Below are 15,994 nucleotides of genomic sequence, written 5' to 3' on the forward strand. Positions count from 1 at the left end.
CGTTCCACTTTGAACATGCATTGCTTACATGGGCTGTGTTCAGCAGTTAAAAAGGAACAGTGGGACTGTGAATGATCTCCAGACTTTATGCATCCATAGATGGCTTGTGCAGTGGCATGGCTTGCTTAGGGTTCTGTTGCCTCAGTATGGTTGAGGGTACAAATTGTCACCTGAGAATAAATCACCATACACAAGCTAGTGAGTTGCACAGTGTGGTTCCCTGCAGTGCCCTATTAAGGGCTGTAATAAGCATCCCAGTACAGTTCCCTTTTTCGACACTTGCGTCCTACAGTAACCACCATGGTTGTTTTCTGCTTTTTCACAAGAAGTAGATGTTAAATACGGATTGTTTAGAGGCCCACATTTTCACTAAAAAATTAACTGCAGAATGACAAAGTCTAGGGGGTTAATTGTTGCATTCCATTACGTCATCGTGTTGCCCTGGGGCAGTCTGAACTGAGTGACTAGTTTCTTTCATTTATATTTTTCAGTTGGCAGATGCATTTCTCCTAAACAATGCACAGCTAAGAGTAAACAAAAGTGCACTTCACAAGAGACAGAGGGTTTAGACAGACACATGAGACTGAAGCTCAGCTTCTTTAAAAGTGACGTTTTTCTTGCACACTTTTTCCAGCACCTACTTAGGGAGGTGACATACAAATAGGAAAATAAAAAGTAACAGGTGATGAAGGTCTTACTTGCAAAGGCCAGATGCTCAAAAGGAAAATGGGTCCAAAAGAGATGAGTTTTATGGCTCTTCCTGAATGCTGGAAGGGTTTCAGCAGTTCTGAGGGATGGAGGGGACTCATTCTGCCACATCGAGGACAAGACTGAGAACCAGCAGATTCTAGATTTTGGGCCCTTTTGTGAGGTGGGTAAGGCGGTGTCATGAGAAGGGAGTGGGGGGTCGGGACTGGAGGTTGTGTTGGAGTATGAGGGTGCACACAGCTCTTGCCAAATTGCAGGGATGGGTAAAGGTCTGTAAGAAACCCTGTGGAAAGTCACTGAAAAAATTGTTTTTATTTTAGAAGTGAGGATTCAAACCCAGTGCCCCCAGTTACAAGGTGGGGACTCTAACCCCTCTACTATTCCTTTCAGTAACATTTCAAAATAACTTGCATGGATACATCTGCACAGTACTCACATGTGGTTTTGTTTTAATGTTGCTCTGATGAGCAGAAAAGCTGGTGGCAAAGTGAGGGACACAGGTAATGTAATGGTTAATGCTGCCATCTTGTATGCAAAGGGTCCAGGTTCAGACCTTGCCTTCTGCTGTAATACCAATAAGGTACTTACCCTAACTTGCTCAGGTAGGGGGAAAAATTGGCCAGAGGTTTTTTTTTTTTTTTTTTTTTTTTTAAAAAAAAAAAAAAAAAAAATTTAGGTACCTTAACACTCTAAGCTGCTCTGGAGCAAGTGTCAGCTGAATGAAGAAATGTGGGCAAAATGTTATATTGTCAGCCTTGATAACTATATTGACCATCACTTCTGTCATTGGTTGTGATGTGCTGACTCCTGATAGTGTTCTGCTTCTTCTGACTTATCTTGCATAATTCAAATATAATTTACAGCAACAGGATGTGTCTCCTGTGTGACACTTCTGTCTCTAGAAGCTTTCTCTTACACCTATGTCATGGTGTCTCTGGTGTCCTAACTAGCAGTAGGAACCTCACTCTCATCATCCTTGTGTTTCAGATTCTGACTGCTGTAGGATGCACTGACTCCTGTTGCTATGAAACCCTACTGTAACCTTGGAGACTTGGATGATGTTTGAATATCTGCAGTACATCCTATCTGGATAGTCAACTATTTTGTTATGATGCTAAAGTGCTACTGGAGTCACCCCAACACCAATAGAGAAAGCTTTTAAAAATAAATTATATAATGGAATGATATCAGAGGGTTTGAAGATTGATTCAACCTAATGACAGTGTCAAAAGCTACTACATTTTACCTTCAATACTGTTCACAAAGGTCATCATCATCAGCAGGATGATGCCAACTAAGATGCCATTAACCATCTTAACACCAAAATCTAAGGTAATACAACACCCATCACTGTGGCAACACTTCAGTCATTGCTGCACTATTAAATATTGTCTGGGATGTTTGTTTGGAGGAAACTGTAAAGCAGAACCTCCCAGGACTTGCAAGTGATGCTGAAGGTCACTTGGTGTGTCTTCTGTCCATGACCAGCTGCTTCAACTCATCCACTGCACAAAAGTTGAGTCACCTTGGCTAGCGTTCCAAACAGTGGCCTTGGCTTTACCTTGGGCTTCATACGTCTCTCCTGCGTGAGTTTCCAAAAGCGCGGCGGGAAACTTCCTTGTCATTTTGTCTTTGGGGTAAGCGTCCAATTAGTGTGGCAAAACGGGAGCCCATAATTAGTGACTGTGTTTAATACTTGGTGGGAACAGCAAGGAAAATTGTAGAGACAGAAGAGGAGGGCTGCGTGTTTGCAGATGGCATCGATAGCTGAGCTTCTTTTAATTAGTGAACTTTCAAAGCAGAATGAGAATGTTTTTGTGTCTGTGGAGAGGTATTGGATGTGTATGTGTAAGGGTGAGTGGTTGTGTTTCCTGATCCTGCTTCTATTTTATTCCCACAAGCCTGTTGTGAAGTAAAAGCAAACATTAACCAAGAAGGCTGGCCATTTTGGGGCAGCGTTTTCGACCGTGTTCATTTGCAGTCACTCTGCATATTCAATGTCATTGGACTTGGCGGTGATACTTTCAGGAAAGCCGGTAGCGGTAGCCTGGGCCACAACATTCAGGCAAACTGCCGGAGCATAGACCTGAGCCGTGTCACACCAATGTACCCTGCCAGCTCTTCTTTAAGTTTGTAGCAGTTGACTCCACAGCTCCTTCAGATTATCAGTCATGACCTTAAGGATTTTTTTTTAATGAAAAGAACATCTTAGACAATTGACCATCTGCATCCAAAGCAGTGGTGTGTCTTGCACTGTGCAGCTGAGTGCTGTACTCAGGGCCAAGTTGTATTGATCGAGGCCTTTTCATACTTACTGCTATCAAACAGTGAGTAGTTTCTGAGTAGAGATGACATTCTTCAATAAGGTTTATGACTGGTGTCTTGGTGGTGCTCAAGTCACAGATTGGCAGAAAGAAATGAGCCTATGGGTAGCCTGACAATTCTTCTCAGTTTATTGGCCATCTGAGGGAGGCCATGAGGGAAATCTGCAGAAAATCCCACCCTGCATAGTTCCAATGTTAATGTATTTAGCTTGCACTATTGTGGCCATCCACAATCCCGATGAGGTCCCCTGATTTAATTCTTCTCTTCTTCTCTTGCAATGTAGTCTCCTGCTGACCAGTGCAAGAAGATCCATGCTGGTGACGAGGTCATCCAGGTCAACCACCAAACTGTGGTGAGTGTAGTGCTCTGCCTCACTTTCTCTGCAGCCCACAGGACCCTGAATCCATGCAGATCCGTTTATACCTCATGGCAGCACAGCAAGTGCTTTCAAAACAATTTGAAATCTAACAAAAATTCAGTAATTCCATTGAACTGTAGCTGCCATATTGTCTGAAAATGGTAAAGTTGAAACAACTGACATACAGTGGTTCACATATAATGTTCTCCCTAATATTTGATAATACCATAAAAGCATTATCATTTTGCTACAGCATCAGTGGAGCTTGATTCTTCTGCTTGGTTACTCTTTGCCTTTGGCAAGGTTAATGGTAATAAGACCGAATGATGTCTTTGACTTTCATTCTGACTTCTCTGATTTGATGGGGTCTTAACAATTACTTAGTTATATTTCATCACTGGTTCTAAGGAAAGTTAGTAATCACCTTTATAAATACACAATGCATTCAATTTTTGGCTGTCTAAGATGTCATGCATTGTTAAGACACTGGAAAAACTGATGACTGTAGAAGGTGCTATTGCATGCTGTACATTGTTGACAGGTCATTTCTACATGTTCTCACGTGGGGAATGAGGGTTCAGTTTAGACACTAGAAACTCTCTTAATTTTCCCAACTCTGTTATATAATGGATGGGGACCTTTTCATAAACCCATACCACGAAGTACTCTCACATTGCCCCAGGGTCAATTGTCATGTCCATACATCCAGTTTATGCTGGGAAAGAAGATATGTGTTGCCTCTGTGAAGTAGTCTGCAGGGTGTTGCTGCAGGCGCTGTTGCACTTTGCATTTTAACACACTGAATGTGGAACGGCGAACCAGTCTCATGGCAACAACACACGCCCTTGGCAGCGGAAATCTATGGGCTAATGTCGGTAACAGGGGACTAAGTTACAGGCAAGAAGAAACCAGGGCTGTTGAGTGTGTCTTATCAGTGTGATGTCCTGGAAATTAAGTTTTTTGTATATTATCACATTCTAGTTATTTATGATCGGTACACGCGTCAATGGTGGTGAAGACCCTTTTTTGTCAGAGTATTCGGCACATTAGACCCCCATCATCTCGGACTATCTGGGACGATCACTGGTGAGCCACAGCTTTAAGCTTTACTAGATGGTGATGTCTAAGTGGTGGAGGATGTGGAAATCATTAGGGATTTAAGTTGAACCACAAATGACATGATGGCGGAACCAGGGTCTGACGTGATATTGTCACTGAAAGTCCATTGAGTCCATTCCTATGTTTTGACTGAAAAAAGTGAATCTGAAGAATTTTTATATGCTGAAATATGTCTTGTGTTTTAGCTATTTGAGATGCCAGTTACATTTAAAAATATGTTCCCTCTTGAAATAAAGGGAGATAAAACATCAGATTTGTCATTAACTGTTCTGTGACAGTTGGTGAGAAGGGCACCACTACCACTGCACTCTGCCTCATTGCTGACGTATGATAGCTGTGTGTGGTAGAAACCCGGCGATGAGAAAATGATGGAGACACAAATGCCACCAAAACAGCTGCCCGTCTCGGCCTCATGGTTGCGAGGATGAGAAAGGGAGAAGCAGAAGGAGAGTGTCTCTGTGTCTACAGTGGAATTGATTGACATCTCTAATTTCCCATGCCTTCACCTGCATGGGGGACCAAACCTGCAATCTCAGACTGCTGCTGTGGCTCCAAACCTTCTATTAGCCCAACAGAGAAATAACTCCCTTGCACTAAACACTGGACTGCTTCTTTGATCTCTGCAGAAGGGATGCATTATCCTATTATGTCACCCCCCGAACAACGCTGCTTGAAACACAACTGCTGCCATTATTGCTGGCAACTGTGAGATTAAGTAACCACAACTGCCCTATGTAACTCAGAGGCAGTTACTGAAACAAATAACGGTCTTTTTATAAAATATACCAGCATATTGATTTGTATCAGTCATTTCTAGAATGAGATACAGATGGTTCCTGACTTAAAATCCAATTGTAAGTCGATTTCGTCATAAGTCACAAACCCCCTATATGTGTTATATAAATTAAGGATATATAAACACTTAACATGTACAAACACTATGATCTATAATAGGACTTTGTTATAATTTCTCACTAATTTCACAAATTATTCAGGTTAAAGCAATAAGTCTGAATAATAATATAAATACAACAGAGTACAGTATTCTAGCTACATTTTCATGCTGCACTACTTCCACTTTAATTTGTACATCTGTCTTCTTTTTCTTTTCTGCAACACCAGAATACTCATGGTTTCACTTGCTAGTCTTTTTTTTTTTTTTTTTTTTTAAAAACTAAATATTCTGTAGATAAAATGCTACCACTGATATCATTCGCTGAGTCAATAGGAAATATGGTTCCTTGTGGCAGCATGGCCAGTTGACGTTATCGTACAGCAGATGGAGTGGTCGGTGTGAAACATTAGGACCACATGTTGGGACTTGACAATGATATGACCAGGTTAATGGCTGTCATAAGTAGCATGTGTCATGAGCTGGATATGTTGTAAGTCAGGGACCACCTCTGATAGGTGCTGATTATAAAGTGACATCATCCATCAAAGTGTGAAAGGGCAAAAGGTGGGGTGGAATCTGTTAAGATGTGGCTGAGTCCTCTGACCTGTACCTGATTTTTGAATGTTGATAAACAGAAGGGTTTCCGTTGTGTCCCTGGGGTTTGGAGGAGGACATCCTCACATGGACAGCTGCTAGTGGGAAATAAATCCTTCAAGTTGGGTCAAAACATGCAGACATAAATGAATGTGCACACAGGCTCACTGACAATGTACATGCTGGGGACCTAATCCACCAGACTGCAGTCTGTGTCTTTTTATTGTTGTATTCTAATTCAGTCCATGATAATTTGCTATGGTCACATGACAAGAGAGGCAGTCTAAGGCTTTTCCAAATTGGGTTTGGGCACCAGTACTGCAATCACATCTCGAAGCTTGAACAGTCAATTTGTGAGAGGAAGTGTGAGCAGGCACAGGAGAAAAGCCGTGTGTGTGTGTGTGTGTGTGTGTGTGTGTGTGTGTGGGGGGACTTGGTACACAGAATACTCAAAAATAGTCAGTATGTCCTGATTTGAGCAGAGAGACAGCATCCCACTCAAGTATGGACATGCTCTGACGTGGCAATACTTCTGTGTTTCGTCCTACGAGGACTAAGTGGAGACAGATGCTCACTGCTGCTGTTCGGTTGCATGGGGAGATTCAGTCACGTTTGCTGAGATGGCCGTGTGGACTGCTGCAGTCTGTGGACCCAACCATGTATGGCCTATCGGGGATGCAGTGGCGCTTGGTGTGCAGTCTCTCCCATCTCCTTCTGGAACTGTGATCCCAAACCTTCCCCCTTCAATAACCACACACACACACACACACACACACACACAACATTTCACTGTCTCTGTGGACCCTCAGAGAAACAGGCGAAGGGTGTAATTACAGTGACTTTTAATCATTCTGCATATAAAGAAAAAACTGAATTCATACATTATACAACCCCGAAAAGGGAACTGTGTTAACATGCATAATTAATCACATCTGAGAAAATAATCAGGACCTGTGGGGATATATTTTGGGGGGGGGGAAGGGGCGGTCATGTTTAGCACTTCAGACGGAAGAATATTTGAAAGTGTTCTTCGGCTCCCCGGTCTCAGCATCGCCCGGGGTCTGTGGGGAGGAGCGCGCTCTCACGTGGCTGCGTGGGCCGTCTTCCCGGAGCCCTGCGATTGGTCCGATTCAGCTGGGGAGGAGCAGACGTTTCGGGGGAGTCGGGACGCCGGCAAGCCTTTGTGTCTGCGCGTCGCACGGCTGGCAATACTACAGCTGTCTGCTTTCTCCTGGCACCGGCACCTCAACAAAGGCGTGGTAGCAAAGTCGTACTCGGGTGCCACGTATCGGGCCTGGTTGAGCAAGGACCTCTTGGTAGTTGTAGTGCCTCACCGAAACGGTTGTCTTTTGCAGTTGCAAAAACACTTAAAGTCTGCCTCATAAAATCCCGAAAGTGTTGCTTCCTTTTCCCAAATCGAGTCACTTGAAGACACTACTGTTGTTATGAAAAACACTATTACTGGTTTTCCTAAGGGAGGTCTTCCAGAGCCACCCAGCAGGGCTTTGGATCTCTTCAGTTGTTGTTGGGTTTAGATGCTGAGTGTAAATCTGAATTATGTGCGCTGGTGGAAAATCCCGTCTTATTTGCGTACAGTCAAAAGACATCGTGGAAACTTTTGTTTTGAGAAAATTTTGTCCCAGTGTGAATTGCACATGAACTTTGACGAAATTTCTGGTGTGGCTGAATCTGACGGTTGTTTGTTCCTTGCATCATCTGTGGTGGGTAAATTTGTGTGTCCTGCATTTGATTTTTTTTTTTTTTTTGCAAGTGGGAAAAAATTTTCCTCAAATGTGTTTGAATGCGTTAGCCCTTCAAGTTAAGGGGACAGTGTCCTATAATGAAAATTAATCACTGCTGTCTTACCCAGAGACAGTTCAAGGTTGCAGCTGAATAAAAAGGTGAATTTTTACATGTCATGTTCCTGCTGGAAGCCTTGGGGTGGGTACCCTGTCCAGGGACAGAGTCCTCCATTGTCAGCGGGGGGCATGATGACCCGCCACAATAGGCGCAGGTGTGAGTCTACAGTGCGGTTGTGGTTTTGTGTCTTTGCCTCCCTAGGTGGGCTGGCAGCTGAAGAATCTGGTCAACGCTCTGCGGGAGGACCCTGACGGTGTCATCCTCACCCTGAAGAAGAGGCCACAGAACACCCTCACTTCCGGCCCAGCCCTGTTGAAGAACGCACGCTGGAAACCCCTTGCTCTCCAGGTAACGCTGTCCTGTTCTCTCACAGAAGATCCATCATCTGTGGACGAATGGAATGGACAGAGCCACCGTCAGTGGCAGTCATGGTCAATGCCCTATCAAACAGACCTACTTGTTTGCTTTCATCATTTGACATTAACAACTGTACCCCTGTACTCTTTATCATTAAGGCCTTTCGTTGCATGTCCGTTTACACTTTTTGCAACTAATGTTAAATGTTCTGAGGCAAGCTGTTGTGAAGAGTGCTACTGGAAAATAAATTTATGTAAAATCAATACACTGGCTCCTCATCTTATGAATGGTCAAAGAGCAATTTTTTTGAGGATACGATTATTTTCCAGTTTATTTATTTTTGAAAGCATTTTCTTCACATCTATTTTTTTAAATTTCTCTGTAGAGGACTGACTGTCACCTGCAGTTATGTGTCCGGCCAGTAGAAGTCAGTAAAATGCACCTAAACGAAACAGGAGTGTGGGAGCAGATTAATTCCGGTAACTTCCACAGTGTTTACAGCTCCTGTCTGTATTTGTGTGCGTTGGCAATCAGTAACAAGAGGAGGGACATGATATGTTTGAGATGACTCAATCAATAATAGGGACTGAATTGGAATTTCTGAAGACATTTTTTTGCCATTTTAAATTTTACTGTACCTCAATTGATAATTAAAATTCTAAAATAAAAAGCCTTGCAGAGTATTTTTTATTTATTTATTTATTTTTTTTTATGTATTGTAGCTACATGGATTGTTGCATGTGGTGCCCCAAAAACAGAAAGTGATACAAACAAACACAAGCAAAATGACTTGTTCAGCTGTGTCTGCCTGCTGTCAATGAAAGTACGTGCGATTTTACAGGGATCTGGTACTTTTTGTGCCGGTTTGTTCCTGGGAGATGTCGGGGTTGCTTACATACCCTACGCATTACGAGAACACTCACTGCTGGGAAGAGAGCGGCATCTTCCTGGGCGATATCAAATCCTCTTCCCATTCAATGTGATGCTCTGTGCTTCCGATGCTGTGGCCAAGAACTCTCTCTCCTACAAAATCTGACATACTGAGAGGGAGAGGAAAAAAAAAAAAAAAAAAAAATCATGTTTGTCCTTCAACTGTAGGGAACGCAATGTTTCCATTTGTTATTCTCGCTCTGTACTTTGGTGTGCGCAGCAGCCATGTCTATATCTAAGCAAAATGTGGAAATTGTCATTCGTGCGTATGATCCATTGCCAGTGTTTTGAAAACACTGAGACTGAGGTAGGTTTCAATGTTTGTTGAGGTCCCGGTACAATCATACATTTTGTTAAATTTTGTATGATCGGGTGTGGTCTGTAACACCTCCTGATGTGTGTGATGCTTGCGAAGTGGCTACTGGGCTGATGTACTGCCGCAAAGCAGCGAGGATTTGGCCATCTGCTCAGAGACGTACTCAGGTGCCAGAGGGAGAACTGACTAAAGAGCGAAACAAAGTGGAAAAATTAGAGACGGCTCCGTTAGCCGAGACGACCGTAATCCTTGAGCGCTGTCAGACACGCATGCCAGGGACAGTGTCGCTCCCCGCATTGTGAACCGTTTGCTGGCTCCCCAGGTGTGTTTTAAATATTAATGATAGAGTATTTTGCATTCTTCCTAAACAAAAGTGAAGGGTACAGTCGTACAGACAAATAAGGAGGCAGCTGCCATCTGCTCCGAATGCTTGTCTTTGTATGAGAGAGAGAGAGAGAGAAAGTGTGTGTGTGTGTGTGTGTGTGTGTGTGTGTGTAAGAGGGCAGTGACTGCTCAGGTTAAGGCAGTGAAGAGTGGTAGGTGGTGTGTGTGTTGGGGATGCCAACACCGCTGGGAGGTGGCATGGGTACTGTCAGCCATAACCTTCCCATGGTTCAAAGTGCTGTCAGCTGAGATGGTTTTTGCCTGGGGACTCTGATTTTTCATAGTTAACATGCAATTTTTTTTTTTTTAATCTCTGTCTAGAGTTGCATAGTAGTTGACTGCAATAAAAGAAGAAAAATCATGCATTGTTTTTTTTCTTTTGCAGTTCATTTTCAAGTATATGCTATTATTACTTCAAAATTGAATTTCTGTTATTTTTTTAATGAACAGAACATATTGTAGTAGACTACTAGCAGTACTATAAGGAACAGAGTTCTGAACAAGCACTCTTTAACAAAGATGCATTAGACAGAGCGAAAAAATGTCTTGACTATTTCTCAGTTCTGCCAGGCCACTCTGAGGCTCCCCACTCGCCACTATGGTTTGGGACCTCTCATCAGATCTCCCAGAATCCCCCAGTGCAAACAAAGCATCCGCAACGGGAAAACCAATCGACAGTAACACAACACTACACTAACACAAACTTAGATTAATTTATATCAGCCCCCCACTACCATTTCAATATCTGTACATAATCATACATATGCAATAATAATAATTTCTAATAATGTCATACATTAATAATGAAATTTCATACAACTAGATGTGACATCTTCAGATCGGTCCCAGATGAACCGTACTTGGAACCTGACAACTCGCCTGTGATGGATCTGTCATTTTTACTACTGAGCCTTGGTACTCTTGTACTCTCAAAATGTGTAGGAAGCAGGAAATGGAGAGGGGGTGGGGCAGGATGTGAAGGAGGTGGAGTTTGGTGGAAAGGGGTGGAGAACATGGGAAGTGGGTGAGGCTCAGTGGGTTGGGGCAGAGCACGGTAAGAAGGGAATAGCAGGTGGCCGAGGACTGGTATGAAGTGGGTGGACCTTAGTGGAAAGGGATGGAGCATGGATGGAAAGCGGCCAGAGCTGGGCGGGGCCTGGCATTTTTGCTACTTGGATTTTGTTGTAGGAAAATTGTGTTATTTCAGGACAGATTCACAGGAACAGAGAACGATTGTTGCCGCCTTAATGAAGAAATGTGTGTTTTCTTTGTGTCCCATCTATAATTCGGCATTGGTTGAAGAGCTCCTTCTGTGACTAGTATTCTCCACAGTCCCAGCATCTGAGCATGTGCAGTGTGACAGCATTCCCACAAAATCAGCAGGCTTTGAATCGCTGCATCAGTAATTATTTGTAGAGCATTGATGCCTCAGCAGTTCATTTAGTGTTTAAATGCGGTCCGAGATGTTTCAACCAGCGCATCCCTCCTTTGCACAGTTAAGGGGGTTTTCAAAAAATACCGAGATTTTGCGACTAAAATACAGACAAACATTAACAAATGATGTATAATAATATTTTTTTAAAAAAAGCAAATTTGATGTAACACTACGATTTGTTGGAAGTTTTCCCTTTTCAAGTTATATCTCTGAAAAAGATATTGGCCATTTGATTTGGGTTTATGGTCCCAGCTGAGCAACTCACCATCTTCATGGAAATTTGACCAGTGGCCTGAGCTGTCATATTTGCAGCACTGAGACGCAGGTGTTTCTCTGTGTAAGTCGAATAAATAAATATGGGGATGTGCTCTCACTCCATCAATTATTGATATGAATATCAAAATGTCTGACACAAAGTCCTAAATGCACCGATCTATTGCAAAACGTAAACTTCTTTTTCTCTACGTATTCTGTGCCGCAGTCGAGTTGAAATAACCCGCATCGACTGCTCACTCCATCCTCCTTCACGTTGCGTTCAAACCTAACGGCACGGGAAAGCTAGTATGCTTCATATGTTTTCTCTGAAATTAGGGAGTAAGAGGTGTTGTCATGGAAACAGACCGCTCATCTTGGAGTGCGCTTCATTTCCGCTGCGTTCTGAAGAATGGTTGCAACATTTATGGCCATACAAATGAAAAAGCTTCAAAAGAGAATGTTAGTTGTGCCTTTTGTGGCACGAGCAATATATAACCATGACTATGTATGTGGTATAGAGCTATAATATTTGTATATTGACTATAAATGATTCGTACTTTTGGAAATGTGGATCATGTTTATCTCTACTTGCATTAGATGACCACTGACTCGCAATTGATGACCACTTGTTCTATTACAAGGGAAGATGGACTTATTATCTTTAACATTATTGGCTTTTGACCTTTGACCTCTTGATATCAATTGCTTGTCGGTACTGGCATTTTCCGAATGCCACTAGTATCCATGGAGCCCCATTGTGGACCCCTTCACCGTTGCCAAGAGACCTCTGTCAAGAATTTCTGGGTTGCTAAGGACCTGGTCTTAGTTGCTAAGGAGGAGATGCCACTCCAGATACATCCCATCCAGTTGTTTTTGCTTTTTGAGGAGGTGGTGCTCAAGGTCAGTTGCACTCTTTGTTCAAGTGGCACGACTCCTTGTTCTCTCGCTTTCCTTAACCGTACGGCACATGTTTTTTTTTTTTTTTTTTTTTTTTTTTTTTTCCTCGTAAATGGCAGCGTTACAGTTTCGCTGTTCGTAAACACAGCAGATGAACAGTCCTGCTCAAACTTTTTAAAGAAATTCCCACATGGCAGTGCTCTGGCAGTGGACAATTGTGTGTGACCGCCGCATTATGCGCAGTCTCTCTGTCCAGATGACTGATCCAGATTGAGGTCAGAGATGTGCATCTTTGACTTGGCGGTGGGATGCTGGTTTCAGACCCAGCACTACATTCTGACATCTAGGGTACAAAGAAATGATTCTAAAAAGCATCAGGATCTCCTGTCTGGTCTGTTCCTTAACTGGTATCTGCTCTGTGATTAAAAACAGTTACTCTTTGGCATGTGTGTATAAATGGAGGAACGGATAAATGAATGCATGAAATTTTCTTATTTCCCCTAAGGGAAATTCAGTCTGATTGCAGCAGCATACAATGTACAACATATAGTACTGCTAGAAAGTGTTCAAACCCTATACTGATTCTTGTATAAAATATTAAAACAAACTTATCAAATCTAAATGTTAAATCTTGAACTTTAAAATGTGGAAACGATTATGATTTACACACCTGATCCTACTTACATACTTGGTTTAACCATGCAACTCACTTATTTTTTGCGCTTGGACTTCCTTTTGTTTTTCTGCCACACACACATAATTTCCTCTAAAGAAACATGTGGAATTGATCCTTACATACCTGTCACGTCAGATAAGAATCACTGCTTCTAATTAAATAACCATTTTGGGGTGAAACTCAGGGAAACGAGCGGTTCGCATACTTTCAAGCAACACTGTACATGTACGTAGGTATTTATGTAAAGTGACCAAACGGATGAAGAAGTAGATAAATAAAATAGTCAGCGAATAAATATGCAAACAAATTTCAATACAAGAGAGGGTGGAGTGAAGTGAGATGGTGTGCGGTGTGCTGAGGTGTGAGGTGAGAAATACAGCTCATCAGTCAGTTTAACAGCACTCGGTTGTATACTTTACCTTTGTACCCGTACGTTGAATATGTAACGTGTGTAACATACACAGCTTTTCATTACTTGTGCCGTTAATCTACCTCGGTGCTGAAGTCAACCTCCCGTGTAGCTCTTGTGAACTGATGGTTATCAGAGCCAAAATGTCATGCTATAAGTAGCCACGCTGGTTTTGTTTACTTCAATCACGCCCTTAACGTCTCGCGTCCAAATGTGACTGTAAGTGCGAAGTGCGTTATTCAGCTTGTGAGTCCAGAAGGGAAAACGGTGCTTGGGATGGCCCGTGTTCCTCAGTGTGTCCCACCGATGCCCTGTGTGCCAGTGATGCTGTAGCGAAGTGATAATGTTCGGAGCTGTCTGAGGAGACCTGGCCAGGTGTGCAGGCCCTCTGTGTACCGGAGTAAAACCGCCAGAGTAGTGCATGGGTGACCTGCTCGAGCTTCACGCCAGACCACGGTTCGACCGTGCGGGTGGAGGCAGTTCGAGAGATCCGTCATGTCCGTCTCGTTTCAACCAACCTGTTACTCTTTCTCCCTCCAGCCCATCCCCACCAGTCCCACCAGTAACTCCACCACCCCGTCCAGCACCATGGGGATGTCCTGCAACACCGACAACTCCAATATGCATGATGTCTTCATCCTGTCTCCCGGGCCCTACGGACCACGGTAAAACGCTTGTGTGATTGAGTACGAACTTCACAAGGGTAGCAGGTGGCGTAGTAGTTGAAGATGTTGCCTTCCGCTCGAAGGACCTGGGTTCAAATGTCACCCCTTCCGTAGCGGCCTTGAGCAAGGTACTTTCTCTGAACTGATGTGGTAAAAATTACCCAGCTGTGTAATTGGGTAAACAATTGTAAGTAGCTTAACAGCATAAATTACTTAGGAGCAAAGTGTCAGCTCAATAAATGTAAATAAGAGTCCAATGTCGCATCAAATAAACAGTGCAGGCAAATATATTTTTTTCAATGTATCTATGGAAAACTGAATCTTTTAGGCTATGAAAATAATAAAGTTGATCTTCATATTTAGTTAGAACATGAGCTGTTGTATTAATTATTAATTATTGTTTTATTAATTTGCTAACTGATAATGTGTTTGCAGACGATTTATCAATGTTTCTGTAAACATGGCTTCGTGAAATCCGAGTGTTTTGTGTATGAGGGGGTTCAGCAAGTACAGGTCTTGCGGCTGTTCGCAGCGATCTCGCCCTTCTGAGGATTAATAATTTATAAATACTTCCAGGCTGAGATTTCCAGCTCGGTCCAGCTCATCTGTTTGCCATCATTTTGCTTGCTTGTCTGCTTTAGTTTTCCTGCCTTTCATTTTCTTTCGCTAAAATGCCGCATAAGTACGCATCCGAGCAGGGTGTCTTTTGATGAATAAAAATAAAACGTGAAAGGGGAAGATGAAGAAAGAAATTAGAAACGTCCTCTGAAGTTATATTTTGGGTGGCTTTGCTGAAGGGCCAGCAGGTGGCGCAGCGGTTAGCGCAGCTGCTTTCCGCTCAAAGGGCCCAGGTTCACATCCCACCTCCTGCTGCTGTACTCTTGAGAAAAGTACTTGCCATAAATCACTGCAGTAAAAATTGCTTTGGCTGCATAAATAGATAATTATAATTAATAGCTTAACAGTATAACTTCCTTTGGAGAAAAGCATCTGCTAAATATATAAAAAGCAGAACATTTTTGCTTAATTCCGGCTCACACTGTTTTGAAGATGGGACTCACAATGGGGTGACTATCTGCTGCCGACTGCTTCTCCTTGACAGGGACGAGATGGGCATAATACCTTGTGAGGACATCAGCAAGTACGTCATGGGCAAGTCAAGCATGAAGGGTTCCGAGTCTCCCAGCTACTACCTCGACCACGAGAGCGGCAAGTACTTCACGCTGGTGGAGGGCGAGCGGGTGTCCATGGAGCCTGAGTACGACAGGGGGCGCTCCTCAGGGGTCCGTCGCAGGGACCGAACCCCTACGCACGGTGAGACCCCACGCACCTCTTTCTCGATAAGCCACATCCACTTCTTGTCCACCCGCCCAACCCCCTCCTGACCCCACCCTTTCCCCTGCCCTTCCTCATCGCCGCCAGTGTCCGCATGCGGCGCAGAAACTAAGAGAAGATCGCCTTGTCGGATCTCATTTACGGTGATGTGGCGTCATGCGGGCGCGAAGGGGGTGGGTTCGCCATGCGGCTGCGAGTTGCTTTTGCTGTTCTGGATGTGGCCGGCTGGCCTCCCATTGGTCATCTTCGGATCCTCCATCATTTTCATTCACTCATTTAGCAGACGCTTTTCTCCATAGCAACATGCGGTTATAATTAACTAGCACTTACCGACACCTTTACCCAAGGTGACTTCCAGTGTTCGGTACACTTCGCTCCCGAATGCCATTCACCCATTTGTACAGCACAGCAGTGTAGCACACACACACACTCACACACACTAAGGGCAATTTAGAGTCACGGATCCCCCTGAAACA

At 43.4% G+C, this 15,994-nt stretch overlaps 1 protein-coding gene across 1 annotated transcript in view; it reads left to right on the forward strand.

Annotated features, from left to right (window-relative positions):
• The window catches only part of LOC108919963 (connector enhancer of kinase suppressor of ras 2-like), an 80,806-nt gene that overhangs the window by 36,098 nt on the left and 28,714 nt on the right, over nt 1-15,994 (forward strand). The window contains exons 8-11 of the mRNA XM_018728394.2: nt 3,317-3,385; nt 8,061-8,207; nt 14,059-14,183; nt 15,286-15,497. Of these exons, the coding sequence (XP_018583910.1) occupies nt 3,317-3,385; nt 8,061-8,207; nt 14,059-14,183; nt 15,286-15,497 (553 nt within the window). The remainder of the gene's footprint in view (nt 1-3,316; nt 3,386-8,060; nt 8,208-14,058; nt 14,184-15,285; nt 15,498-15,994) is intronic.

This window comes from Scleropages formosus, chromosome 14, assembly GCF_900964775.1.
Source record: "Scleropages formosus chromosome 14, fSclFor1.1, whole genome shotgun sequence".
In the NCBI taxonomy this organism is placed as follows: Eukaryota; Metazoa; Chordata; class Actinopteri; order Osteoglossiformes; family Osteoglossidae; genus Scleropages; species Scleropages formosus.